This window comes from Boeremia exigua, assembly GCF_020726555.1.
Source record: "Boeremia exigua strain MPI-SDFR-AT-0100 chromosome Unknown C7974scaffold_1, whole genome shotgun sequence".
NCBI lineage: Eukaryota > Fungi > Ascomycota > Dothideomycetes > Pleosporales > Didymellaceae > Boeremia > Boeremia exigua.
The window spans coordinates 992,317-1,016,963 of NW_025763518.1; the positions used below are offsets into that span (position 1 = coordinate 992,317).

The 24,647-nt window shown below is 56.5% G+C and overlaps 9 protein-coding genes across 9 annotated transcripts; 7 read left to right on the forward strand and 2 right to left on the reverse strand.

The window, feature by feature from the left end:
- Window positions 1-1,361: 1,361 nt before the first annotated feature.
- Window positions 1,362-3,648, forward strand: C7974DRAFT_7572 (uncharacterized protein). The gene is made up of 3 exons (XM_046147225.1): window positions 1,362-2,280; window positions 2,329-3,061; window positions 3,115-3,648. The coding sequence occupies exons 1-3, from the start codon at window positions 1,708-1,710 to the stop codon at window positions 3,309-3,311; spliced, it is 1,503 nt and encodes a 500-aa protein (XP_046002586.1). The 5' UTR covers window positions 1,362-1,707; the 3' UTR covers window positions 3,312-3,648.
- A 312-nt stretch (window positions 3,649-3,960) lies between these two features.
- On the forward strand, window positions 3,961-4,987 carry C7974DRAFT_382320 (AP-2 complex subunit sigma). Its single transcript, XM_046140667.1, has 5 exons — window positions 3,961-4,093; window positions 4,174-4,213; window positions 4,261-4,290; window positions 4,359-4,589; window positions 4,651-4,987. Exons 1-5 carry the CDS (start codon window positions 4,059-4,061, stop codon window positions 4,750-4,752), a joined length of 438 nt encoding a protein of 145 aa, XP_046002587.1. The 5' UTR covers window positions 3,961-4,058; the 3' UTR covers window positions 4,753-4,987.
- A 201-nt stretch (window positions 4,988-5,188) lies between these two features.
- C7974DRAFT_324901 (Sec23/Sec24 family protein-like protein) lies at window positions 5,189-8,720 on the forward strand. Its single transcript, XM_046138960.1, has 3 exons — window positions 5,189-7,208; window positions 7,253-8,433; window positions 8,499-8,720. The coding sequence occupies exons 1-3, from the start codon at window positions 5,438-5,440 to the stop codon at window positions 8,583-8,585; spliced, it is 3,039 nt and encodes a 1,012-aa protein (XP_046002588.1). The 5' UTR covers window positions 5,189-5,437; the 3' UTR covers window positions 8,586-8,720.
- Window positions 8,721-9,735: 1,015 nt separating this feature from the next.
- C7974DRAFT_407553 (uncharacterized protein) lies at window positions 9,736-10,129 on the forward strand (the record flags this gene model as incomplete). Its single annotated transcript, XM_046143247.1, has 2 exons — window positions 9,736-9,810; window positions 9,923-10,129. 2 exons carry the CDS (start codon window positions 9,736-9,738, stop codon window positions 10,127-10,129), a joined length of 282 nt encoding a protein of 93 aa, XP_046002589.1.
- Window positions 10,130-11,841: 1,712 nt separating this feature from the next.
- On the forward strand, window positions 11,842-14,365 carry C7974DRAFT_467595 (cytochrome P450 monooxygenase-like protein). The gene is made up of 3 exons (XM_046146368.1): window positions 11,842-12,321; window positions 12,392-13,704; window positions 13,758-14,365. Exons 1-3 carry the CDS (start codon window positions 12,259-12,261, stop codon window positions 13,915-13,917), a joined length of 1,536 nt encoding a protein of 511 aa, XP_046002590.1. The 5' UTR covers window positions 11,842-12,258; the 3' UTR covers window positions 13,918-14,365.
- A 210-nt stretch (window positions 14,366-14,575) lies between these two features.
- Window positions 14,576-18,125, reverse strand: C7974DRAFT_7677 (endo-1,3(4)-beta-glucanase 1 precursor). The gene is made up of 2 exons (XM_046147236.1): window positions 17,636-18,125; window positions 14,576-17,587 (listed from the first exon to the last, which is right to left on the reverse strand). The coding sequence occupies exons 1-2, from the start codon at window positions 17,837-17,839 to the stop codon at window positions 14,600-14,602; spliced, it is 3,192 nt and encodes a 1,063-aa protein (XP_046002591.1). The 5' UTR covers window positions 17,840-18,125; the 3' UTR covers window positions 14,576-14,599.
- Window positions 18,126-19,511: 1,386 nt separating this feature from the next.
- On the forward strand, window positions 19,512-20,425 carry C7974DRAFT_429838 (uncharacterized protein; the record flags this gene model as incomplete). Its single annotated transcript, XM_046144663.1, has 2 exons — window positions 19,512-20,304; window positions 20,355-20,425. 2 exons carry the CDS (start codon window positions 19,512-19,514, stop codon window positions 20,423-20,425), a joined length of 864 nt encoding a protein of 287 aa, XP_046002592.1.
- Window positions 20,426-20,593: 168 nt separating this feature from the next.
- Window positions 20,594-22,994, reverse strand: C7974DRAFT_7654 (GatB/GatE catalytic domain-containing protein). Its single transcript, XM_046147233.1, has 3 exons — window positions 21,499-22,994; window positions 21,225-21,454; window positions 20,594-21,175 (listed from the first exon to the last, which is right to left on the reverse strand). Exons 1-3 carry the CDS (start codon window positions 22,675-22,677, stop codon window positions 20,764-20,766), a joined length of 1,821 nt encoding a protein of 606 aa, XP_046002593.1. The 5' UTR covers window positions 22,678-22,994; the 3' UTR covers window positions 20,594-20,763.
- C7974DRAFT_7653 (uncharacterized protein) lies at window positions 22,995-23,929 on the forward strand. Its single transcript, XM_046147232.1, has one exon. It carries the CDS (start codon window positions 23,313-23,315, stop codon window positions 23,793-23,795), a length of 483 nt encoding a protein of 160 aa, XP_046002594.1. The 5' UTR covers window positions 22,995-23,312; the 3' UTR covers window positions 23,796-23,929.
- Window positions 23,930-24,647: the final 718 nt, after the last annotated feature.

The following is a 24,647-nucleotide window of genomic DNA, read 5'->3' on the forward strand; positions in this document are numbered from 1 at the left end:
TCAGAAATGTTACTGGAAGGCGTATCTGTGTGATCGAATTAGAGGGGTACTCCGTAACGCCGGGTCTGCTCCTGTGCTCCAGAACAGGTAGCAGCAGCAAGACAATTGAAGGCCAATGTTGTTTGCAAGGTTAAATCCGCGTCTTGTATATTGCTGCTGTGGCGTATGTAGTGTAGTGCTGCACCTTCCACTTACTTTGAGGGAGAAAGAAACGGCAACTGCGACCACCTTTTTCTGATTGAACTCACGCCTAGTATCTAATCTCACATCTTGTATCGGCTTTAGTGACTTAGATGGACACTTGCTTACTGATTGTCAGCACTGCACCCCGCATCTGCTGTATATCGGAATCTTGCGGCGAGCAGAATACAGACATTACTGTTCCAGATCCTGGAACAATTGCAGTTTTGATACAAACCCATGAGCCAATCTTCGGACTATTACACAATGGCAACCGGTACATTCTCCAGGCCCAATTGCCCGCCCAGCGTCACTGATCGGGTTGAAGTCCCTCCGCTTGGACATTCCGCTTGGCTGATTGCATTGCGTAGCCCTTGGAGGTAGTGTCCGAATTAGCAGTCATGAAGCTTCAGGCAGCAGCTTTTGTGCCTCCTGAGGTCATTCTCCTTGCGTTTTCCCGCAGCATCCCGCAGCATCCCGCGTGGGTCGATGAAACGGCGCTGCGCCACTGCCCGCGTAGGAGGCACTAAGCCTAATCGGGTGACTAGGCTCAATCTGGTGGGGCTTGCGAATTTCAAATTCAACACAACTACACCTCCTGATGAGTTTCGGCACGCCACACAAACCGAGGCGACTCTGAATTATCGTTTTGTCGAACAAACATGTTACTGCTGCCTCTGTCATCACACTCCGACGACTTTGATAGGCTTGCGGCGTAACAATCAGCTTGCATTGGGAAATCGCCTCGCTTCGTCTTGCCATAGGAACCAAGCTGCGACGAGCACGACCCGCACAATTGGACCTGCCAGGATCGGGCTTACAGGTGCACGGTAGCCGTTTCCTTACCGTCTCGAAGGCTGTCGAAATTGGCAACCGCAACAAAGAGGCTACGTAGTGTATCTTGCTGGTTCGATGGTCGACGTAGGCCCTGAGGCGAAGTGTTTAAGCACCATAATCGCACAAGTCGACTAACAATACTGCCTTGTGTATATCAACTCGTTTCAGGCCAAGAATTACAAGACGCCATCTTTGGCTTACCAAGGGGACGATCAGGAATCTTGAACCACAAAAGTGTGCTGTGTCTACAGGAAGCGCAACATGGTCTATACAGGAAAGCCAAGCCGTGGATGCGGCATGTGTAAGAGTCGCAGGATAAAGGTATGATACAGCAGATAGTTCATCTTGTGCGCTTGTAATGCTCTGTGGTGCACGACCAAAACATGCTGGCGAACTGTGCCACACAGAACTGACCTATCTCAGTGCGATGAAAAGCGACCAACATGTGGCAACTGTAAGAAGTCTGGCCGCGACTGTCCGGGGTATCCAGATGAATTCGACCTAGTGTTCAGAGATGAGAACAAGGCCATGGCAAGAAAGGCGAGAAAGACGTCTGGCCCGACGCCGAGTAGGTGCAGCCCTGGTAGCTTGAGCTCGCAACCTTCGCCAAATCAGTAAGACACTATTCCCAACTCACCACAAGCAAGACGTACAATGTTCGTTGCTTGCCTTCCAATGAGATGAAGTCACATGTCTCTCGTTTTTACCCCAAATTCAGAACAACCCATAGTGGCAATTGCTGACTACCATAGACCTACCTTTATCACATTCGAAGTGTCAGGTACTTCGCCATCGTCAGCAGAAGATCCTTCTACAGCACAAACCACACCAAATTCGGATCAGCAACTCATAATCATACCACAGTATCCGGAGGCACTATCCTCGCAAGGACTGTTCGACAATTGGCTATGGAATCTCGATCAAATCCCACAGTCCATTGTGATGGCGCCAGACTATGAGGCTGTTACTTTCTTCTTCAAGAATTTCATCACACTTCCACAGCAAGCGGAAAGTACAAGAGGATATCTTGAGTTTCTTGTGCCACTATACAATCAAGCATTACCATCATCAGTCTTGCATCTGGCCACCAGTGCTGTCGCCATGGCAGCTTGCGGTCAATATCCAGGCAGAGAAGCACTCGTGGGTGAGGCTGTCAAAACTTACGGCAAGGCCATTCGGAAGCTTAACACCGACCTCAAGGATCCTGTGATGGGCAAATCAAATGAGACAGTGCTGGCCATCCTAATGTTCTCGCTTTATGAGGTATGTCGACTTATCAACCAGAACCGCCTCCCATGTTAACTTCAATAGACCATCATGTCAACCGATGACACCATTACCGCGTGGGGCAATCATGTCGATGGCGCTGTCGCCCTCACAAAGATGCGCGGCACTGACCAGTTCAACGACCCCATGTCGCACGCCATGTTCCGCGCCGTCCGCACCATGATGATAACATCGTGTGTGCAGCGCTCTAAACCTATCGATGACTTCCCGGGCCAGAGAGGCTGGATAGGCGAGTCTGACATTGCATCAGAAAACGCCGCAAACCGCCTGACCCTGATCTGCATCGACCTGCCCAACCTACGCGCCCGCGCCAACGGACTGACCAGCACGCTCTACGACCCAGCCGAGGAATCAGAAGCGCATGAAATCATCGAGTTTGCGCAGATGGTCGACGGGAATCTCGAAGAGTGGTACCGCACGCTGCCGCCGGAGTGGAAGCACCGCATCATCGGCGTCGAATCCGAGATCCCAGAGGACATTGCCAACGCGGAGAAGTGGCCGGGCGAGCAGCACGCGTACCACGACGTGCCGCTGGCAAGCATCATGAACGACTACCGCGTGTGCCGCATCTTCTGCCGGCGCGTGATGCTCGCCGGGCTCGACTGGCTGGGCTACGGCGGGTACGCGGACAAGGCGACGTACACGCACAGCACGTTCGTGGTGCAGCAGATGGTCGACGAGCTGAGCGCGTGCGTGCCGTTCCATCTCGACTACGAGCTGCAGCCGCTGGCCAAGGAGACAGGGCAAGAGCAGTATGGTGCGTAGTCCTCTTCCATGATTGATACCGATACATCTACTAACTCCAAACAGCTGCAGAGGCGTTCGGTGGCTACTCACTCGTCTGGCCCCTCTACGTCGCGGCCAATGCTGACACCGTGCCGCAGCTGCAGCGCGATTGGCTCCTCGGTCGCCTCAGTGTTATCGGGTATAGGTTTGGGCTTAGTAGCGCTCAGGTCCTTGTCCTCGCCAGGCGCCATGTGCTCACCTGCGGTCCCATGTTCCCGTGAGCCAGGTCTCGCGCCGGGAAGAGCAGAAACTCGATATAAGATGTCATGGAACGCCAGGGTATTTGAAGGCCAGGGGAATGGAAGGTCAGTGGAGATGTAGGGAGAAGGCCGGGGGCTCAAAACGGCGCGGGGAAAGATATAGATCGAAAGAGTCCTGAGGCGAGCAAGCAAGCACTCGTGCTACGGACTCGATCTAGCGCGGGCCCCCCACAGAGTCAGCGCCTGCGAGACTCACAACAGAGAAACGCGCCCGGGATGCATAACGCAGTGGTGTTCCCGTCCCGCAAAGCAGCGCCGTGGAAAGACCATGTTCGTGGCGGTACATACAGGGACCTTTGGAAGCCATCTAGAGCAGGCGAGACTCCCGTATGTAGACTAGAGTAAGCAGCACAATCAGAGTAGCGCTGAAGCGTTTGTGCGAATACACCAGTCCCCGTGTATGTAGTTTAGGGGAGCTCAATGTAGAACACTTCTTCACTTTGTCTGCCACCGCCGGTCTCTCCAATATACTACACTCTGCACGGTTGGACGATTAATCGTTGCAAGCTGTCGTCTGGTATTCGGGGTCCAGCGTGCAGGATTCAACATCCGACGTCCAACGTCCAGCATCGCGTCGGTGTCTGTCGTCCGCAGGCCCACCGAAAAGTGGGTCCCGCAACCAGGGTCCGCCCGCCTCACCTCCGAGGCTCCGCGCGCGCCGGCATCGAGTACTCTCCGCCCGCCCATGCGCGGCGACGTTCCAGCAACATGGTGCTCTCCTTTATCCTGATCCAGAACCGCCAGTACGTTGTCTCTACACACACGCGCCGCCGCCGGCGCTGGCGGGGTGGTGTGGTTTGCATGGCGCGCTGACGCGGAACAGGGGCAAGACTCGGCTGGCGAAGTGGTATGCGCCGTATAGCGTGAGTGCGGCGCGGACCGGGCGCGACGCGGGCTGACAGCAGTGCAGGACGAGGAGAAGGTGAAGCTGAAGGGCGAGGTACGCAACACTGCGCCGCGTTGACCGCCGCACCGCCACGCAACCTCCCCGCCGCTGACCCCGTGTAGGTGCACCGGCTGATCGCGCCGCGCGACCAGAAGCACCAGTCCAACTTTGTCGAGTTCCGCAACATGTCCAAGGTCGTGTACCGGCGGTACGCGGGGCTGTTCTTCTGCGCGTGCGTCGACACAAACGACAACGAGCTGGCGTATCTGGAGGCGATCCACTTCTTCGTCGAGGTGCTGGATGCGTTCTTTGGGAACGTGTGTGAGCTGGATCTGGTGTTTAATTTCTACAAGGTGCGTGCTGGGGGAGGGGTCAGGGGCTGGGGGGTGGTGGGCGAGGGCTGACGCGGCACAGGTGTATGCGATTCTGGATGAGGTGTTTTTGGCGGGCGAGATCGAGGAGACGAACAAGCAGGTTGTGTTGACGCGGTTGGCACACTTGGATAAGCTGGAGTAGAGGGTATGCAGAGCTGGGTGGAGCTCTGTGGAAGCATTGCGGTCACGGTCGACTGGCAGACAGCTCGAGCATGGCAGACGATGGAGATCTGCTTCAGAGACATGGGGAATTGCTGTTTCACAGCGTGAAACATAGCCATGGAAGGTGAGAAGACTACACACATGGACAGCGAGCGAGTTCAAAACTTTACCGGCAGTTTTTGCTGCGAGATGAAATCAAACAGTCGAACCAAATCGAGTCGGGGCTTGAGGCTCCTTCGACGTGACACGCGACCGCAGACCCCTGCAATTCACATGAATGCCCCTCTTTCGTAAGAACGGCCAGCAACCGCAACATGGCTCGCTCAGGAGGGCACGCGCAAGTCTGAACGGTCCCCAGTCTTGGTCAAGATGTGTGTAGAGGCAAGCTGTCGGCATTCACAAGCTGTCGGTCAATTGCATTCGTGTCGACGCCGTGCATGATGCCGCTCGGACGTATTCGTAAAGTGCAGCACCACCATCGTAACAGCCAGATCACCAACTTCGGCGTGTAGCCGCCCTGAGCCAAATGAACTCCCCAGCGCCCGGAACATGATATAGAGCCTTGCAGTCCCTCCGCGACCGACCACTCGCCCACATCGAACCCCGCGCCCGCCGTCTGACCTGGCACGAGCACCCGCGCCTCGACGCACCCCCGCGGCGCAATCATGAGCGACTATTCCATGTACCACGCCCAAGCCCAGGGCTCGCCAAATCCCAACGCGCCGCCGCGCAAGGACGACCCCACAAGATGGCGCCCGCCCGTCGCTGGGAGCCCCGCCAGCTACCAGCAGGGCGGCAGTCCATACTTACAAGCCGGAGCTCCGCAGTTTGGCTCGCCGGCGCAACCGCAGCCGCCCGCGCAGCAGGAGGGCTATTTCCCGCCTCAGGCGAGCCCGCTGATCGACCGAGCCGGTTCGTTTCAGAGCGACCCGCACGCGAACATGCTGGCAACGCAGATGGGCACAATGGCGCTGGGCGGCGACGCGCCACCAGACCACCGCCGCAAGAAGAAGGACAGACACGCCTACCACAACCTTGAGGGGCCGGGCGCGAGTGCTGAGTCGCCCAATGGCATGAACTTCAGTCCGCAGGTCGGCGCGCCGCAGTGGCAGGAGCCGGAGATCACGCCCGCCATGAGCCAGTTCCCGGCTGCGACGCCGCTCTTCTCGCCGGGGCTCGCGGCCTCGCCCATGCAGCACGCTGCCCGCGCACACACGCCGCAGCCCGGCACCGCTGTCCAGGGCTCGGCGCAGGGCAAGGTCGACCCCGAGCAGATCCCGAGCATCCCCAAGTCGCGCGATGCGCCCGCCAAGTACTACCTTGAGCACATCTACCCGACCATGGAGCACCACATCCCGCCGCCCGCCACCGTGCCCTTTGTCGCCTACGACCAGGGCAACTCGTCGCCCAAGTTCGCCCGTCTGACGCTCAACAACATCCCCACGTCCGCAGACGCCCTCGCCGCCACAGCTCTGCCACTCGGCCTGATATTACAGCCGCTGGCCCCGCTGCAGGACGGAGAGACGCCGGTGCCGGTGCTGGACTTTGGCGAGACTGGCCCGCCACGTTGCAGGAGATGTCGCGCCTACATCAACCCCTTCATGCAGTTCAAGGCTGGCGGCAACAAGCTCGTGTGCAACATGTGCACTTTCCCCAATGATGTGCCTGGAGAGTACTTCTCACCTACCGACGCCAACGGTATCCGTGTCGACAGACTTCAGCGGCCGGAGCTGATGCTCGGTACCGTTGACTACGTGGTGCCGAAGGAGTACTGGGGCCAGAAAGAGCCCGTTGCAATGCGATATCTCTTCCTGATCGACGTGACCGCTGAGAGCGTTGAACGTGGCTTCCTCGCAGGCTTCTGCGCGGGTGTGCTCGAGGCTCTGTACGGCGAAGCGAGCGAGACCGAATCCACAGAAAAGACCATCAAGATCCCACAGGGCGCGAAGGTCGGCATTGTCTCGTACGACAAGGAGATGCACTTCTACAACCTCAGCCCAAAGCTCACTACTGCGCAAATGCTGGTCATGCCGGATCTGGAGGAGCCGTTCCTGCCCTTCACCGACGGCCTGTTTGTCGACCCTCAAGAATCCAGGACTGTCATTACATCGTTGCTGTCCACTCTGCCCAAGATGTTCCACGAGTTCAGACATCCCGACCCGGCTCTGCTCCCCACGCTCAGCTCTGCGGTGGCGGCTTTGACTGCCACGGGCGGAAAGATTGTTTGCTCGCTGGGCGCTCTGCCCACATTCGGTCCGGGAAAGCTCTTCATGCGAGATGATGGCAATGTACACAACACTGATGCCGAGAGGAAGCTCTTGAAGACGGAGCATCCTGGCTTCACATCGGTGGCGAAGAAGATGGTGGAGAATGGCATTGGCTGTGACTTCTTCCTGGCTGCGCCCAGTGGTGGGTATCTAGACATTGCAACAATAGGTGGGTATCTCCGTATGTTGAGATACATTGACTAACACATTCAGGCCATGTATCTGCAACCACCGGCGGCGAGGTCTTCTACTACCCCAACTTCCACTCACCACGAGACAACCTCAAGCTGTCAAAGGAGATCACACATACCGTTACGCGGGAAACCGGTTATCAAGCGCTGATGAAGGTTCGATGCTCAAACGGTCTGCAGGTCTCGGGGTATCATGGAAACTACTACCACCAGAGCTTCGGTGCAGACCTTGAGTTCGGCACCATCGATGCGGACAAGGCCATTGGTGTCCTCTTCAGCTACGATGGCAAACTGGACCCCAAGTTAGACGCGCACTTCCAGAGCGCCCTGCTGTACACAACAGCTAGCGGCGAGCGCCGCGTCCGTTGCAGCAACATGGTCGCGAGTGTCAGTCAAAGTGCCGGCGAGTGTATGAAATTCGTCGACCAAGACGCTGTCATCAGCATCATCGCTAAAGAAGCCTGCGCCCGCATGACAGAAAAGAGCCTCAAGGACATCCGCGGCGCACTGTCAGAAAAGACAGTCGACATCCTCGCCGGGTACAGGAAGAACTTCACTGGGAATAGTCCGCCCGGCCAGCTCGTCCTCCCGGAGAACCTCAAGGAGTTTTCCATGTACATGCTCGGCTTGATGAAATCGCGCGCCTTCAAGGCCGGCAAAGAACCCACCGACCGCCGCGTCCACGACATGCGCCTCATCCGCTCCATGGGCCCCCTCGAACTCTCCCTCTACCTCTACCCCCGCGTCATCGCAGTGCACTCGCTCGACCCCGCAGACGGCTTCGCCAACGAAAACGGGCATCTGCGCATGCCCCCCGGCGTCCGCGCCTCGTTCTCCAAAGTCGACGAGGGCGGCGTCTACATCGTCGACAACGGCCAGATCTGCCTGCTCTGGATCCACCAGCACGTGTCGCCCAACCTGCTCGTCGACCTGTTCGGCCCCGGCGCCGACTCGCTCAAGGCCCTCGACCCGTTCGCGTCGTCGCTGCCGGTGCTGGACACGCACCTCAACGCCCAGGTGCGCAATATCCTGCAGTACCTCGAGGGCAGCCGCGCGTCCAAGGCGCTCACGGTGCAGCTCGCGCGCCAGGGCCTCGACGGCGCCGAGTACGAGTTCGCGCGCCTGCTGTACGAGGACCGCAACAACGAGGCCCAGAGCTATGTCGACTGGCTGGTGCACGTGCACCGGCATATCCAGCTGGAGGTGAGTCCCCCTGTCGCGTCGCAGTGCAGCAACCTGAGTGTTGGAGCTAATATAACTCGATCCAGCTCGCCGGCCAGCGCAAGAAGAACGACGACAGCGATACCGCCGTCGGCAGCCAGTTTGTCGGGCTGCGCACGTCGTACTGGGGGTAGCAGGTACATAGCTATGCGGAGGAGGGTAGATGGGAGCGCAAGACAGGGAACATGGTTGCATACACTAGCGATAGCACGATTCGGCGGGGAATTCTATGCCTGCTTTGCACTCGTCCGTCGTACCTCGACTCCCCTCCACTGCACTCAGCCCCACCCCAGACCCTGCTGGTACCTATCTGTCAAGCGCGACATCCTCGCCTGCAGTCCTACTTATCCTGCCAGCCCCTGTTCTTACCCTACTTCTTGCCCTGCTTCTTGCCCTGCTTCTTGCTCTGCTGCTTCCCATGCTCCCCGCCCTACGTCTGCCCCTGCAGCCATCGTAGTTTTACACTCTCGGCTCCTTCCGTACTAAAAAGCGCCGACCTGGAAAACCCCCCGGTCTTGACAGGACTTCTGCTTCCAAAAGCCCCGCCTTACCAGATGCCCGGTGCCAGATCCCTCGTCTTGATAGGTCTGCGGTCGCTGGTGTCTACTTGCAATGCAGGTTCCTGGCGTGCGTGGTGCCTGGTCCTGGCGCTGATCGGGAAGCGCCGGCCTGGACGGAGTGCTGGTGACGGGTCCCTGGGGAGGGGGAGCGGGGCAGATCGCAGGTGCGCGGTGCCTGGTTCTGGCGGTGATCGCGGTTGGGGTGCGCTCAGTGCGAGACATCCTGTTGGTCACGCGAGGGAGAGGGTCTGTATCCCTAGGCACTTGGTGGTCTACAGTGGTTGACCGGTGGCTACCTGTGCCATCCCGCCGTGTCATCTCCAGAAAAGTCACTGCATCATATCGTTTGCCATGCCATGGTGCGTTTGCCTGAGAGGTCGTGTGCGCGCAACCCGTGGCGTGGCAGGTGTAAGTACCGCCCACGGGTTCCGCGGCACATGTCAGGATCGCCGGGCGCGCAGCCGCGTGGCACGAACCACCTGCTCCTGCGGGCCGCAGTGAGGCGCAGCCAAGCGCGCCCTGCAATGTCCGTCAGCGGCGTTTCCAGCTGCGACGCCCTAGACCCGAGCCTTTTCGTGTCCGCAAACACCGCACGCCGACGTGTTTAAAGCTGTGCTTGTCGCTCGCTCACACTCCCTGCGCTGCTGCTGCTGCTGCTGCTGTTACTCTGCTTTTGCTCGAAACTCGACTATACACGCCCCATCGACACCCGCGCACCGCCACAATGGGCGCGCTGAATCTCGTCCCGCTGCTCATCCTGTTCCTCGTCGTCGGCGGCATGGGCTGGGTCGGCTACCAGGTACGTCCACGCTTCCAACGCCGCCGCAAGGCCGCTCCCACATGTCCTCGCCCCTCGACCCTCGAACCCCGCGCCCCCACCCGTTCACCCACTAACGCCAAGCCCTGCACAGATCTACCTCTACTCCAACCAGCTCGCGGAGCGCGGCGTGCGCAAGATGGAGAAGAAGAACGTCGTCTTCACCAAGGACGGCGCGCGCGTCGGCGTCAAGGAGGTCAGCGCCGAGCAGTATGCGGATAGGACGCAGCGCGCGTTTGTCAAGACGTGGAATTCGGCGCAGGATAGTCCGCAGACGGGGCACGCGACGAGGAGGGCGTGAGGGGGGCGTTGGAGCGAGGGTAGGGCGGGATGCGGGTGACGCGATATGAGAGGGTGGGCGATGTACGGGGAGTTTGAATTCAAAAAGAGTGTTCTTTTGCTGCCTTTCTTGGGGGTTGTGGGGTTTAGAGAATGTGGTGACAGAGCAGCATGCACGACCGCATGGCCACGACAGCAGGTCCCCACCGCCCCTCCGCTTCTCCACGCAAGCACGCCCGCGCCAGCCTGCATGCCCATCCGCCTCGCACGACAATAAAGACCCTCGGCCGACCAGACGCTGCGCAATAAGCACTAACAATATGAATGATAGACTGCGCAATGCACTTCCTGCTACCCAGCATTCACTTTCCTGTCCCCTCTCTCCTTCCCTATTCGACACCTCTCCCGCTACTCCGCAGCCAAACCCAGACTCATCGACAACCGTGCAACCCTGTGGTGCATTACCTAGTTCAGCCATCGCGAGAACGGCCGTGTGCGCATGTAGCAGCAGGCTGGGGGAAGGGTGCGTGGTGCGGAGGGCAAGCAAGCGCCGACGAGGGAGTGGTGTGCATGCGGCGGAAGAGATGTGGTTGCAGTGTAAAGGGAAATGCATTGGCTGCGGTGCAGTAGCGGTGCGGTGTCAGGCTGTTCTCGTGACTGCGTGTGTTTCGATATTGGGGTTGTGTGTCTTTGAGCTAGGCATCTGGTGCGATGGAGTGGGGAAGAGGTTCTTTGCAGCTGTTTTTTCTCTCGTTTGTCTATGTAGTATTTAAGTTTTAATGTGTTTCTAGGAGAAGAGACCGGGTTTTGCAATGTTCGTGATCTTGTCAGGTACGCTGCGCACGTGACGAGAGGCCACTCGAGAAGACCTGACGCGCCTGCGCGTCTCCTACGTACGTTTCTACAGCACAGAATGGACTTGGAGTGTAGGGGAAGCTATTTGACAGTGTGGCGGAGGGGAATGTCTTGCAAATATGTAGTTGAAGCGGACAAGCGAAAAAAAACTGTCTACTGCGTTGTAGCTGCCGAAAAGCTCGTCGAAGGGTGCCGTGCTTCGCAAAAGTTCTGGGGGGACGGCTGGTCTTCGTGCAATGTCTGTAGGATCTAACTAGCTAGCGCACAGGGGGTCGGAACGCGACAAGCTTTCTGCCAAGCCATGGAGATGGCTGAACAGGCTTCGCGGCTTAACGGTACGAGCCGATGATGACAACCTCCACCATGCAGTCATGACCAAATGTCACAATGGCTCACAAGCGTCTATTGAGAGGCTGACCAGTCGAGAATAGCGACGAGTACGAGAACAGGACGAGTACGTCAGGATGTTCTGACTTGTTGAGTGCATGCCACATCGACACCTACACCACCACGATGCGTTAGACGAGTATGTACATGGTGCCGGCGCGGCGTGCATTGTCGCGGATCTGAGCTAGACATGCCTCCCCTTCAAAGCAGACGGGCTTAAAGCACTCCTGATCAGACTGGCAGCTGCTACGGTAGCATATTCTCAGCGGCTGTCAAACAACGTGAAAGGATGTGACGACGCGGGACTCAGCCAATGACATCAGTACCTTACCCACCGGAGAGACCTTCACCGGCAGAATCGAACAGTTCCAAGGACCAACAAGCTCCAAGCGACTTGATGCCCCGCAGCGGATGGTCGGTAATGTCGCTTGCCGGGACTCCGTCGTGCATCACAGTGAAGATCATGCAAGAACAGATGCGTGTTTGGCTAGATTGTATTGCTCGCCAGCACCAGCAACGTTCGCGCTAAGGCTCGGCCGAGCTCGACACCGCTGTGCTGGTCCATGCCTTGATACGCCGACGATCTGCACACAGATCCCAATTATCAGTCACTTGAATCGAATATCCTTTTGAGATTGGACACTAGGTGATGGTTGTTGTCTCATGTTGATGGTGGACCCTGTTCGAGTACGTATGGAGTAGCTAAGGGTGGGCTCGTACAGAGCATTTGTATAGTGATTGGGCAGAGTGGTCGTGCGCCGTAATTGTACAGAGTAACATCTCGCTCGGGCTCAGCCGTTATGCCGAATTAATGCATATCGACATATACATATATATGCCACACCTGCTTCCTCACCGACATCAAGACGCTGCAGTTGCCTCAAACCTCCAACTCCTGCCCTAGTCAACATGGCTATACTGAATACGGACCTGCCCAGCAGCATCGTTCTCGCTGGCCTATTGGGAACTTCTGTGAGTACTCTCGTCTTTCGAACAGTTCTGTAAAGAGACAGATAGTCTGACTAGCAAATGCTATCATTAGGCTGTCCTCTATGTCATCGGTCTAATCACATACAACGTCTTTTTCAGTCCTCTCAGCCACATTCCAGGCCCATGGTTCACCGTCTCTACCGGTATTCCATATGCCCTGCACATGCGCTCCGGAACGATTCTTCCATGGGTGCAAGAGCTCCACGCCAAGTATGGCGATGTCGTCCGAGTCGCCCCAACCGAGCTGTCCTTCATTAGTGGTGAGACAGCATGGCCAGATGTCTATGGTCACCGCATAGGCAAGTACAGAGAAACTGGTGCCTACCTAAAAGATAGGTCTTGGTATCTCCGTCCTGTCAACGGTGTACCTTCCATCATCACCAGCACTGAAGCTGATCACACCCGTCTACGACGCAATCTCGCCCATGCTTTCAGCGACAAAGCGCTGCGACTACAAGAGCCCCTGATCATGTCCTATGTTGACTTGTTGATCCACAAGATCGGGGAGCAGGCAGATAAGGGGCTGCCAGTCAACATGATGCGCTGGTACAACTACACTACGTTCGATGTCATCACAGACTTAGCCTTCGGCGAGCCTTTGTACTGCCTTCGCGACAACAAGTATCACAAGTGGGTCCATATGGTCGTCGAAAACTCCAAAGCCATTGCCCTTCTCGCCATTCGGAACAACTACACGCTCTTCCGGCTGTACGACAAATTCCGAGAGCTCTTCGTCGATACGCAGGCCGTTGTGCGCGCACGCAAGGAATTCTTCGGCATGGCGCGGGCCCGCGTCTCAGAGCGTCTGGAGAAGGAAACAGACCGCCCCGACTTCTTCACCTTCATTCTACAGAACCAGGACAAGGAGAACCGCGCCATCACGCGCGGCGAGATGGACGCGAACGCTGTCGTCTTTCTCATTGCCGGCTCCGAGACAACAGCCACCACCCTCTCCGGCACAACGTACCTGCTCCTCCGCAACCCCAACGCCTACAAGCGTCTCGTCGCTGAGATCCGCTCCACCTTCCAGGCCAGCACGGACATCACCATCGAGGCCGTCAACGCTATGCCGTACCTCCTCGCCGCCCTAGCCGAAGGTCTACGCTTCTACCCGCCGGTCCCCACAGGCTTCCCCCGCAAGGTGCCCGGCAGCGGCCAGGAAGTCAGCGGCCACTACATTCCCGGCGGCACATCCGTGTACGTCTCGCAGCACGCGGCGAACCACTCGGAGCGCAACTTTGCGAATCCAGACTCATTCGCGCCCGAGCGCTGGCTCGACGCCGAGAGGCCCGCGGTCTATGCCAACGACAAGCGCGATGTTGTGCAGCCGTTTAGCTACGGGCCGCGTAACTGCTTGGGCAAGAAGTATGTCGATTCCCCTTTGTCACAACCTCGATCGTGTCACTGACTTGATACAGCCTTGCGTACGCGGAGATGCGCCTTATTCTCGCCAAGGTGCTGTGGCACTACGATCTCGAGCTCGTGGATCCGGCGCGCGACTGGATGGGCGAGCAGAAGGTGTTTGCGCTTTGGGAGAAGGGGGATCTGCACGTAAAGCTCACACCCGTTTCTCACTAGGTCATGATTGGTCGGGAAGCAGAACACGGAGTGTGGAGGTGGATAGTGGCGATGGGAGAGTAAGGGGAAAGGCGTATGGAGTGCTACGGACAAAGCAGTGTGTAGGCAAGTTGGCGTTGTTGAATGTTAGCTCATATGTTGTCATCAGTTGTCAGGAGTGTGCAGACAACTCCATCTATACAAGAGATATGTGGTAAAGGCTTGTGGTTGGCTGAATATTTCCAGCTTGTTCGGGCTGTTTGCACTAGAAATGTACAGTTTTTTTTGGAGGCCTTGACCACATCTCTAGCCTACAGGGACGGTGGCCCGCACAGTCTTGCAAGCACTGATAGATAAAGAGACGAGCGGAACCGCACACATAGAACGAGAAAGGTTCCGCTACTATGTCGCTGTGGAGGTAGTGATCGGCCGGAGATGGACGAGGATGGAGTTAGGCACGACTTAGAACACATGTATACATCGCCACTCTTGATTGCCTAATTCCCTGTACACGAATAGAATATCTACCCATCTGTATCCCACTATTCCTTTCTCCACCCATCAACCAACACCCATAACTCACCGTCAGATAGCATATACACGAAGAACCACCAAAATGCGCTGCACACGGACCCGCCGTTACTACAGCATGTAGAGAAAGGGAAAAAAAAGTAGCAGCAGGGGAAACCTACGTCCGCACCCACTACTCCGCCGTACCCGCGTCGTCATCATCGTCGCACTCGAGAACACTCTCCCATTCTCCATCATCTACATCGTCCTCAGTGATCGCCTCAACGACCGCCTCAGTGCCCTGCTCGGTACTCTCACCCACGACAGCACGGCTCAACGCGCCATCCCATGGCCTTGACCCCCTGCCCGAGCGGCTAGGCCGTCGTCCCCTATCGCCGTGCAGTGCGTCGTCACGGTACTTATTGAAGTAGCTGCGCCAGCTTTGGTAGGGTGAGTCGGCAGGGCGCGGTCTAGGGGAGGGACGCGGCTCATAGTCAGACCATTCAAAGGAGGGATCTGAGGTGTAGGGATCTGGATGGTCGGGAGTAGGTGGCTGCTGCGGCTGGGGTTGCGGCTCAGGTTGAGGTTCGGGCTGCGGCTCTGGCTGTTGCTGTGGCTGAGGCTCGGGTTGTTGCTGGGGCCGGGGCTCTGGCTGGGATTCTGGCTGTTGTTGCTGCTGCTGGGGCGCAGGAGCCACTGGCTCAGGCGCCTGTTGGGCTGGCGGTTCAGGCTGCTGGGTCTGCGGCTGTGGCTGCGGCTGGACTGCTTCTTGAGTAGCTTTCAGCGCAGCTGCGAGACACTCCGAAGGTGGCGGTTGCTTCTGGATTTGTTGTGGTGCAGAATACTGCAGGGAGGGGTCCGGTGCCGAGTGCCCGCCTGCCATGTACAACATGGAGGCAGAGTATGCCAGATACCAGGTACGACTCGCGCCACCATCGAGCGAGCCATAGTCAAACTCGGGATTGGCGAAGTAGTTGTAGCTTGTCTGCGGGTCGATGAGCGCATAATTGGCGTACAGTATTCCTCGCCAGCCTCCAGCGACCTGGTCCACACGGCCGTTGCTAAAGAATGCGTCCCACTCCTCCTTCACAAAGTCCTTCGGCCGCGTGTATGCGGAGCTGGGGTTCAGTGGGATCATGTGAATACCCTGGATGTACTCAATGTTGCTGCCGAAGTACGTCACGTGGTCGCACTTGTTCTCGAAGAGAATACCGGTGACCTTATTGAACAGGAACTTTGGTGGCTGGTTCTTGTTATCAGATTTTAACAAGAAGTAGTTGTTAACGCTGCGCGCCTGCACTGCAAGTTGCAGATTGCCGCGGGCTTCCATGTTGGCATCGCCAGATATTCTGCCCCACATCTTAAGTGCGAAAGTCGCAAAGGTATCCTCAGATGTGGACTCTTGATCTTTGCCATCTCCTGACTCGAAAAGTCCCTTCGCCCAAGAGTGACCGTGGAACCAATCAAACGCACGCGAGAAGGGGAAGTAGTCGTCGGTTACTGGGCTGGCGTAGTCACGAACAAGCGTATTGACCCATTGCTTGTTGGAGCCCTGCTCAAGCCACGCGGGGTCCAGGTGACCGATAACTGCAGCGCTGTAGACGAAGTAGCCGTAATGGAAGTGGTGATCATTGTATGCAGTGTTGCCGAAGTCCATACCTAGATCTTTGGTAGGCGATCTGTAAGACGCTCCCGATACCACGCCCTTCCAGACAGTGTCGTACACAAGCGGTTCGGGCTGAGTATTGTTGACGAACACGTTGAACGCATCCTTCAGTTTCTCCAATCCAGCCGCAGCAAGGTTGCTGTTCCCCCCCATGGTTTGCATGGTGTAGATGATGCCAGCAAACTTGGCGAGTCCTTTGCCGGAATAGTACATGCTGTTTAGGCTGGTCTGCGAGATGAAGTCCTGTCTCAATTCGGAAAGTCCAGCAGCGTTGACAAGCTGCAGTGCCGTGGCATCTAAATTCACGTTTTCAGTGCCACCTTGGGCGCCATTAGCGGCCTTAGCCCATGGCGCAAAACCAATGCTTGTGGGAAGATCAGGTTCGATCATGGTGAGTTTGTCAGCTTGGACTGCCGTGGCCACGCCCTTTGTAGTTGTGATGAGTTGTATGCCAGTCATAGCACCTCGCGTCTCTTTGTCGAACGATTCCACGTGGTGTGGCAAGGCATACATGATCAACGGTCGATCGAGCACGCCTCCCTTGGACCATGACATTGTGTAGCTTCCTTGTGCACCACTGACCGAGGCAGAGATCGTTGCTTCCGTTGCGTACGCGCCTGCACTGCCATCAAAGTAGCGCTCACCTTCTGAGCCACTCGGGTTCTTCGTGACCTGGAATAGGCCAGTGAACGCTTCTGGGCCTTGAATGGTACCGCCTCCTTTCAGGGTCAGGGGCGGGATACCGTCAGCACGAAGTGGTGTGACGTATATAAGCCATTGAGAGTTGTCCTCGAGCTGCGCATTATATTTGAACGTTATGTTGGCATCTTTCACCGAGCCAGCATATTTGAGACTGCGGAAGTAGACGCCACTGCTCATCATGGGCTGAGTGTTGTCATAGACCGCAGTGATAAAGCCCATGCCTTGGACTACAGGCACAGACATCACGACTCTTGCACCGGGATGTGGCGCAAAGTTGACATTGGCAGAGAACGCCTTGAGGTCCTCGACACTCATGACGGTTGCTTCCCTCAACTCAGCCGCAGAGAGCGCCATGTGCTGTATTCCAACAGGCGAGATGAAATATTGTGGATAGTCGGGATTGGGGCCATATGAGAACTGACTGCGCTCTGTGTGGGTAATGGCCATGCCGTATGTACCTCCCCGGCCCTGTGCCCAAGAAAGGGAGAACGGATGTGTCCATACTGACTCTTTTCGAGTGCCAAGGAAGAAGTTGGCGTAAAATTTGTTTGTTTGAACGGGTTTGCCTTCGTCAATAACATTCTGCTTCTGAACAGGATGGTCATCTCGGAATGGAATTGATGGTGCAGGTACTTGCGAGGGTAATGACAGGGGGACGAAGATGTTCTCTGCAGGTGAGCCTACTGGTGTCGTTGGTCCTGGCTCGAGAGGTGTCTCTTCAGGACACAGAGGATCCACCGTCTTAGTGATACCAGGTAGGTCAGCAGGATCACGAGTGATACCCCCGCCTGTAGGAAGACCAGTCACGATGGACTATGCATGTGTTAGCTTGAGACACTGCATAACAAGACAACCTCATACCCCTTCAAGCGATGGGCGGGTCGTCAGGGTCGCAGTTTGTAGCGTCTGTATCGCTGTACTGTAACTGGTCGTTGCCTCCAAGTTCGTGGAGATGGTTATAGCGCGTTCGTCGAGCACATCTGGTTCTCGCTTGATGTTCTTTGCCGGATGACTGTAAACGAGTGAAAGCTGGCTGAATGCCAGCAGCAAAGAAAGCTTTGCCATGTTGAGAAGTTTTAACGAGTGACTGTCGAGAGACAGAATCTCAGACAGTCGAGATCTGGGCGAGGAGGTTCTCTGTTATGATCCCGTCGGTGGAATGGACCGAGGAATGGAGTTGCTGTGGAGTGACTCCATGCCGCATCGACAGGGCATATATACTCGATGAACTGTCTCCCTGTGCATACTGCAGACCAGGGTTCATGTGAAAGGCGCCGTTGACGCTCTCATCTGGCTTGTCCGCTCGGCGGCCCGATCAGTTAAGACATAAAGTTCATGCGCGACGGTTGGGAGGTCTTCAACGGCGCCCACGTTACCCAAGAAGATCGCAGACTGCAGGTACACTTGCGACAGGTCGCACAAGTCGCTTCTGGTATCTGAATGTGGTCCCAGTTTCCGCTCCTTGGGAGCAGCTAGAAAGGTGCCACGATACATCGTGGGCGGTCCGGGCCGTCTGAAGTTCGAGGTTTATCAACTACCAACACACTATTGTAACGGGCTTTACGCTCTGGAGAGTTGCTAATATTTTCGGCTTGAGATAGACATCTAAGTTGTCTTGTCAAAGGATGACAAGACCCAATGCGTTGTTGCTCGCGGATGGACGACCGTGGTCCAGCTGACTCCGGCCTCTGCGACACTCGCCCACGGGATCTGTGCATGCCCAAAGAGGGCGGAGAAATTATGATTGTCGACTGGAAGGACAGTCGACGTACTGGGCTAGAAATCCGGAGCTGTCAGGTTTAGCCCGGTACGTGGTCGGCTCTTCTTGCCTCGCAGTCATGTTAGCTAGCTTAGGTGCGCATTTGAGAGTGCGCATTTCGTCGACTGGCATATCGGTGCTTCGAGAACGAGTGCTTGGTTGACCGGAATGTCATGCGCTCGGTGCAGCCATTGGGACGAGTGAACGGGAGCTGCCATCTTCAAATGCAGTGCGCGCTCTCGACTGGCTCTGACCAGGGCTGAGCGTTTAGGTGCGCGCAGACCCCTCCGCGAGACCCAGATCACACAGGGGGCTGATTGACTGTGCGCCAGATATTTAATGCCCGGTGCTAGCCAGGTGCGAGGGCTGACGGTATGTTGTGGTAAAGTCCAACGGCGCTGCATGAGCGTCTGGTCTGTGGGCAGGGCCTCGGCTGCCGGCAGTGTCAGCAGTCGTGGACCGCATCTCGAGACCTCTGAGACATGCCCCTTTGGGCCTGAAGGCACTGTTGTGCAACGAAGGCGCACATGGCAGCAAGATACAAGTCAAAGACCTGCGCGCGCCGTTGGCAGGTAGAGGGCGGTACTGCAGGACACTGTCTCTGCCCTTGGCGGAGCGACCGGTGGAGGCATTGCGCCTTCAAATATCTCAGAGACCTGGCTCACCATATATTCCAAATCAGGCTGTCAAGGCGTCAAAGAAGACGCCGAGCTGAACGACACAAGGTGAGGTCCAGATACAAAGTAGATACTGTGGGGCGCCTGCGCCTCTCCGGAGTTAAGTGGCGATAAACGCGCTGACGCCACTATGAGCGCATACATAGCGACTACAGGAACGAGTAATTGCATCAAACAAGCAACAGCCAAACTTGCTTGGCTTCTATCGTCCAGCTTTCTGACAAACGAATTGATATTGTATTCAGCAGCACAGCATTTCCCCTCTCCATCAATCCCCAACCTAAACTCAGCTCTGTCTATCATGTCGGGCACACAACACCCACACGAGCCTCCACCGTCTTACGAGAGCGCCACCGGCAGCTCGTCGACAGAGCCCACGCCGGGCATAGCGCGTGTGTCCACCGACGAGCCTGGCGCGCGCACCGATCGCAATGGCATTCCCATGGACCGCCGACGTTCAATGGAGGACGAGCTGCGGCCGTTGCCCTCCGGTTGGGTGCGCACCTTTGACCCAGAGTCACACCACCAGTTCTTCGTCGACACCACGGCCGACCCACCGCGCTCGATATGGACCCACCCGTATGACGACGAGGAGTATCTGCGCACGCTTAGCCCCGAGGAGCGCAAGCAGCACAGCCGCATGAAGCGCACCGTGACCCTCGAGGACCTCGCCGCTGAGGATTCAGACGATGACAACGATCTGCCCCCTCGCCCAGACGCGCGCGCCAAACCGGCCGACTCGGGACTCACCGGTTTCCATAAGTTCTCGCGCCGCCTGAAAGACAAGGTAACCGGCTCGACGCACACGGAGCGCGAGCAGCAACGCGTACGCCGCGCTGCCCAGGAGCAGCAAGCGTACCAAACTCATCTGCGCGCACGCCAAGCCCTCATCCGCGCCATGGAGACGGGAGAGCCGCAATTTCTGTGCAAAGACGCGCAAGGCAGAGACGTCTACGTCACCGCGCCCAGTGGGTACGCGCCGCGCGGAGCGTACGGGTACAATCCATACGGGACCCCCTACGGAGGATACAACCCTAATGTACGGTACATGCGCCCGAGGACGCCGTATGGCAGGCCCTACGGCTATGGATATGGTAAGTCACCCCCATCTGGAGTCTGTACTGAGACAGCGCTGACGGTGTAGGCGGTGGTGCGGGGTTGCCCATCGCAGCGGGCTTTATGGGTGGCGCTTTGCTTGGAGGAGCGCTGTTCTAGACATTGGTATGTCTGCTACGTGTTCGGGAGGAGTAGTGTGGTAGACCCATCGGTGATCTGCGGCTTGCGCTATAAGCCTGGAGTGACACACAAGATATTCCATGACAGGATTAGAGTAACGACTTACGATGATTGAGGGTCCGCTGTCTATCTGCATGTGAAGTAGACCCGGTCGCATCGACAATCACCCCAGATACCATCGACCCGGACCCTGCTTGAGACTTGTCCCCGTTGAACAGCCCGCCTCGTGCGACCCCTCGAAGAAGGCCCCCTAACAGACCATACACACAGAAGGCCGGTCTTCGATTTGACAAGGATGAGAATAGATTCAGCACCCACTATAGGTTTCTCTTAGGTAAAAACTCCCTGATCGCGCGCTCCGCAGCATCCGCCTCAACAGTGCCTTCTGGACTCCTAGCCATCATTTGCCCTACGAACCACTTGATCTTCTTCTCGTGCCCCTTCTCAACGATGTCCTTGACCATATCCGGTTTCTCATTTAGAAGGCTCTGCGCAAGGTCGTTGTATTCTCGGGGAGATAGGGGCCTTAGTTCCAGGTTGAGGTCCTCGATTAGTTGCTCAACATGCCGCTCATCGCCCTCGAACTTTATGTTAAGAAGCCCTTTAGCGGACCGTGAAGTGATGCGCTTTTCGAGAAGGTGGTTGATGATGGTGACCAGGACTTCGGGCGGGACTCGTGTTTCGGACCATTCTTCGTCCTTGTACAAACTGCCGAGCTCCATCAAAACCCTGGATGCTGTCAGTGTTTGATCGTGCAGGGTCAGGAATACGAACGTACCAATTACCTACGGCCTTGCCAATAGTAGAAAATTCGACGTCGCTCGGTCTGACGTTCCTGGACCGTGCAAGCTGGTTGGTGACTTCGAAAAAGTACTCCAGACGATCACCATTATCAAAAGACAGGAGTGTACCGGCATCTTTGGTCGACAGCCCGTACTTCTCCACCAGAACATCGACAACCCGGTCTGGAAGTACTGGTAGGTTCGCCCGTAGATTGTCGACAAGGTCCTATCCAGCATTAGCACTGCTAGACTGAAGTTTCAGCTGCATACCTGAGCGATGAACACTGGTGAGATATCCGGGTCGGGCATGTAGCGATAGTCAATCTCGCCTTCCTTCCCACGAAGTCGTTTTGTGCTCTTGCTGCCCACGGTCCAGCCGCGGGTCTCGCCTTCGACAGCTCCGCCGCTCTCCAGCAGCTCAATCTGGCGGTCGCGCTCTGCGATGATGGCATCTTCCACAGCTTTCACGCTGGCCAGGTTTTTGATCTCAGTCCGTTGTCCCAAACCAGTGACGCCAGAGTACGACAGTCCGCCCTCGCTTGAGGTTCGACCCCGCTCGCGGATCGAGACGTTTACGTCTGCACGCAATCCACCCATCTCCATACCTGCCGTGCATGCGTCCACCGTCTTGAGTATCGTCTGGATCTTGCGCACGCAAGCAGCGGCGACGAGTGGATCGTGGATATGAGGAAGCGTAATTATCTCGATTAGGGGGTGCGACACACGGTTGAAATCGAGGAGGTGAGTTGAAGGCGGCTGTTGTACTGTCTTGGCCGTGTCTTGCTCCATCTGCACCTGCTTGATGCCAATTTTGATAGGACAGTCTTCTGGCGCAGAGCCAGCAGGGAAGTCATGTGCGTGCAGTGTGATGTGTCCATCCTTGGCAAACGGCTCGTAGTACTGAGTGATTTGGTAGCCGTTGGGCTGATCTTGGTAGAAGTAGTGCTTGCGGTCAAAGCTACTCCTCGGTTGTATTGTGCAGTCGAAGGCTAGGGCAGCACGCAGAGCTGGCAGAAGCGTTTCTTTCTGGAAGTGCGGCTGGCTTCCAGGAAACGCGGTGTCGAAGAGAGAGGCGTGCGTGTTCGGCGACTCGCCGATAGACGTTGCAGCGCTTGAGAAGAGCTTCCGTGCCGTGTTCAACTCTGCGTGTATCTCGATGCCCACTGTCAACTCCCACTTCTCCAGCCGAGCATCAAAGACCTTCTGGGGCCGTTTGCCGCTCTTTGCTGCTTTCTTCTGCTGTTTTGCGGCATCTTTGAGAGCCTTGCGAAAGGGCGTGTCGTCTTGTGCCGGTGGCTGGCTTGCCGTCTGGAGGCTACGGACAGAGGTTCGTGCAGGGAGGCGTCCCGCGGCCAATGGCAGTTGCTTAGCCCGGCGCAAACATGACCGGCAGATGTACGGCTGCTTCGAGACGGCAACGAAAACGTTGCGCGTGTTGTTGACAAGCATCGTGTGACGTCTGCGAAGCTGCAAGTCGCGATGCAACGAGCAATTGCGGCGTCCGTGCTCACCTCCGCCCGTCGCCTCCGCCCGTCGCCTCGACCACGACAAGCTGGACGCTCACTATTCGCGACTTTCAACGACCGACGGCTACAGTTGTGCCTCAGTGGGACATCTTCTGTAGCAGCAACACCAGCTTGATGATTATCCACTGAAGGACAGCGTGTCTTTTGCTCTCTGCTGTTGTCGTATCTACACCCTCAAGATCGAGCTTCAGCTCATGTACAGAGGCTTTATCAGTATGAATTGGACATTGAGATGTAGGATTCGCCGACGATCTTGCTGATGTCGTTTCGGAAGAGCTCTCCGTGACGCATCTGGACACGCCAGAGCTCACGTGAACTGTCGTGGGAGCGTAGACGTAGTAGTGACAAATGATGGTCTGATGTGCCGTATAGGTTCCTTCTTGCTCGTTAGGACCTAGGCTCGCCATTAGAAATCACTAGGATCTTCCGCTGTCTCTCTCTGCGTTCGGTCTTTGACAAACGACGGTGTGCTCGCAACCTCCTCTATCGGTCACGGTACCGCATCCAGGCTTCACCTTCCCGCGCAACGTTGTCCCTGACAGGCTTGAACTCTCCAGGATGGACGTAAACACCCGGCCAGCGACTGATATCAGCGGATCGCCAGTTGGTGTATTCGCTTGCAAACCGCACGTTGCCCATCAGACAGCCTTGCGAGCAAGTATGAACTTGACTCTCGTGATCAGCTGTTTTGCCTTTCCTCGATACTCGGCTCTCTTTTCCTTGCGGTGCGCTTTCTGCTCCTCTTGCTTCTTCTTGAGTTCTTCCAACTGCTCGGGTGTAACACGCTTCCTACCGACGCCTCCCCCTCCTAAGGCTACACCAGCGCTGGTTGATGACGATGCACAAGCTCCTGATGTACAAGCTGCTCCGGTAGAACAGGCACCTGCACAGGCTGGTGCACCTGTAGCTGCACAAGACATTCAGGTACAGTTGATGGAGAAGCTTCCAGATGACCCAGTGATCGCGCTTGAGTGGTCACAAGTCGTGCAGTCAAGGGCTGCGTCGAAGTATCCTGACCCTGATGTACGTCTTCAGTCGTAGTGTCTTGCTCCTCTTCGGTCTGAGTGTACGGCCCTTTGCTTGCGCTTTTGCGCTGGCTTTCGCTGCCTTCTTACGCCGCTTGCGTTCTTCTTTCACTTGTCGTTTCACCTCTTCTTCGCGTCGTAGACGTTCGAAAGCCTTCGTGTATTGTCGTGCCGCAAAGTATTCCTGCTCCTCCTTGGAGAGGAAAGGTTGACTTGAAGGTGAAGGCTGCCCCACAGGAGCTTGCAGGCCAATGGGGGCCAGGCTCATCAAAACGCCGGCCGTCCTAGGATTTTCTCAAATTGAAGCTGTGCAGCTGCTTTTGAATCCTCCTGATGTATGGTGTTCTTGGTTTGTTTCTTGGTTGATGTTTGAATGGAGATTTGATTTGGTGCCTGCTCTGAGGTTCAAAACGCCGGACACGGTCAGCAGCAATACGAAGCTTCTCTTCGAGAGTCAAGGGCTGAGGTTGGGGAGTCGAGCGGGTGCGAAGGTTAAATCTGTTCTTCCAAGACGCAGCAGAACGTCGATGTGAAGTCTTTCTGTGATGTTTGAAGAGGGATGGCTTGCGTAGTGTATGTTGAGTACGAGAAAATGTGCGAGGTCTGCGAGTGGAAGTGGAGGTAGGTTTAGAGCGCAGATAAGATTTGCGGTTGATCCGTCGATGGCGGTCGCTGTACGAGTTCGACGAAACCTGATTAGAGGGGAACAGGGAGGCGATGCGTGGCATACACTACTGATTATCTGATAGGTGTTGATCTGTAACAATGGAAGTGGGTGGTACTCATGTGGTAGATGGTGAGTTGCGGTCAATGAAGGAGGGAGGTGGTGGGCTTTGGTGTAGAGCTGTAAACAAACTTCGTGGACGGC

What these genes read in the sequence shown, in the direction of transcription:
- C7974DRAFT_7572 (XM_046147225.1), top strand. Translation starts at nt 1,708, where the DNA reads ATGTCTCTCGTTTTTACCCCAAATTCAGAACAACCCATAGTGGCAATT. An exon ending in TAATGTTCTCGCTTTATGAG is followed by an intron (nt 2,281 to 2,328) that starts GTATGTCGACTT and finishes TAACTTCAATAG; the next exon opens with ACCATCATGTCAACCGATGA. An exon ending in GACAGGGCAAGAGCAGTATG is followed by an intron (nt 3,062 to 3,114) that starts GTGCGTAGTCCT and finishes AACTCCAAACAG; the next exon opens with CTGCAGAGGCGTTCGGTGGC.
- C7974DRAFT_382320 (XM_046140667.1), top strand. Translation starts at nt 4,059, where the DNA reads ATGGTGCTCTCCTTTATCCTGATCCAGAACCGCCA. An exon ending in ATCCTGATCCAGAACCGCCA is followed by an intron (nt 4,094 to 4,173) that starts GTACGTTGTCTC and finishes GACGCGGAACAG; the next exon opens with GGGCAAGACTCGGCTGGCGA. An exon ending in TGGTGTTTAATTTCTACAAG is followed by an intron (nt 4,590 to 4,650) that starts GTGCGTGCTGGG and finishes GACGCGGCACAG; the next exon opens with GTGTATGCGATTCTGGATGA.
- C7974DRAFT_324901 (XM_046138960.1), top strand. Translation starts at nt 5,438, where the DNA reads ATGAGCGACTATTCCATGTACCACGCCCAAGCCCAGGGCTCGCCAAAT. An exon ending in TCTAGACATTGCAACAATAG is followed by an intron (nt 7,209 to 7,252) that starts GTGGGTATCTCC and finishes TAACACATTCAG; the next exon opens with GCCATGTATCTGCAACCACC. An exon ending in ACCGGCATATCCAGCTGGAG is followed by an intron (nt 8,434 to 8,498) that starts GTGAGTCCCCCT and finishes AACTCGATCCAG; the next exon opens with CTCGCCGGCCAGCGCAAGAA.
- C7974DRAFT_467595 (XM_046146368.1), top strand. Translation starts at nt 12,259, where the DNA reads ATGGCTATACTGAATACGGACCTGCCCAGCAGCATCGTTCTCGCTGGC. An exon ending in CTGGCCTATTGGGAACTTCT is followed by an intron (nt 12,322 to 12,391) that starts GTGAGTACTCTC and finishes TGCTATCATTAG; the next exon opens with GCTGTCCTCTATGTCATCGG. An exon ending in CGTAACTGCTTGGGCAAGAA is followed by an intron (nt 13,705 to 13,757) that starts GTATGTCGATTC and finishes GACTTGATACAG; the next exon opens with CCTTGCGTACGCGGAGATGC.
- C7974DRAFT_7677 (XM_046147236.1), bottom strand. Translation starts at nt 17,839, where the DNA reads ATGGCAAAGCTTTCTTTGCTGCTGGCATTCAGCCAGCTTTCACTCGTT. An exon ending in CCCGCCCATCGCTTGAAGGG is followed by an intron (nt 17,588 to 17,635) that starts GTATGAGGTTGT and finishes ACACATGCATAG; the next exon opens with TCCATCGTGACTGGTCTTCC.
- C7974DRAFT_7654 (XM_046147233.1), bottom strand. Translation starts at nt 22,677, where the DNA reads ATGCTTGTCAACAACACGCGCAACGTTTTCGTTGCCGTCTCGAAGCAG. An exon ending in CACCAGTGTTCATCGCTCAG is followed by an intron (nt 21,455 to 21,498) that starts GTATGCAGCTGA and finishes AATGCTGGATAG; the next exon opens with GACCTTGTCGACAATCTACG. An exon ending in GGCAAGGCCGTAGGTAATTG is followed by an intron (nt 21,176 to 21,224) that starts GTACGTTCGTAT and finishes GACAGCATCCAG; the next exon opens with GGTTTTGATGGAGCTCGGCA.
- C7974DRAFT_7653 (XM_046147232.1), top strand. Translation starts at nt 23,313, where the DNA reads ATGGACGTAAACACCCGGCCAGCGACTGATATCAGCGGATCGCCAGTT.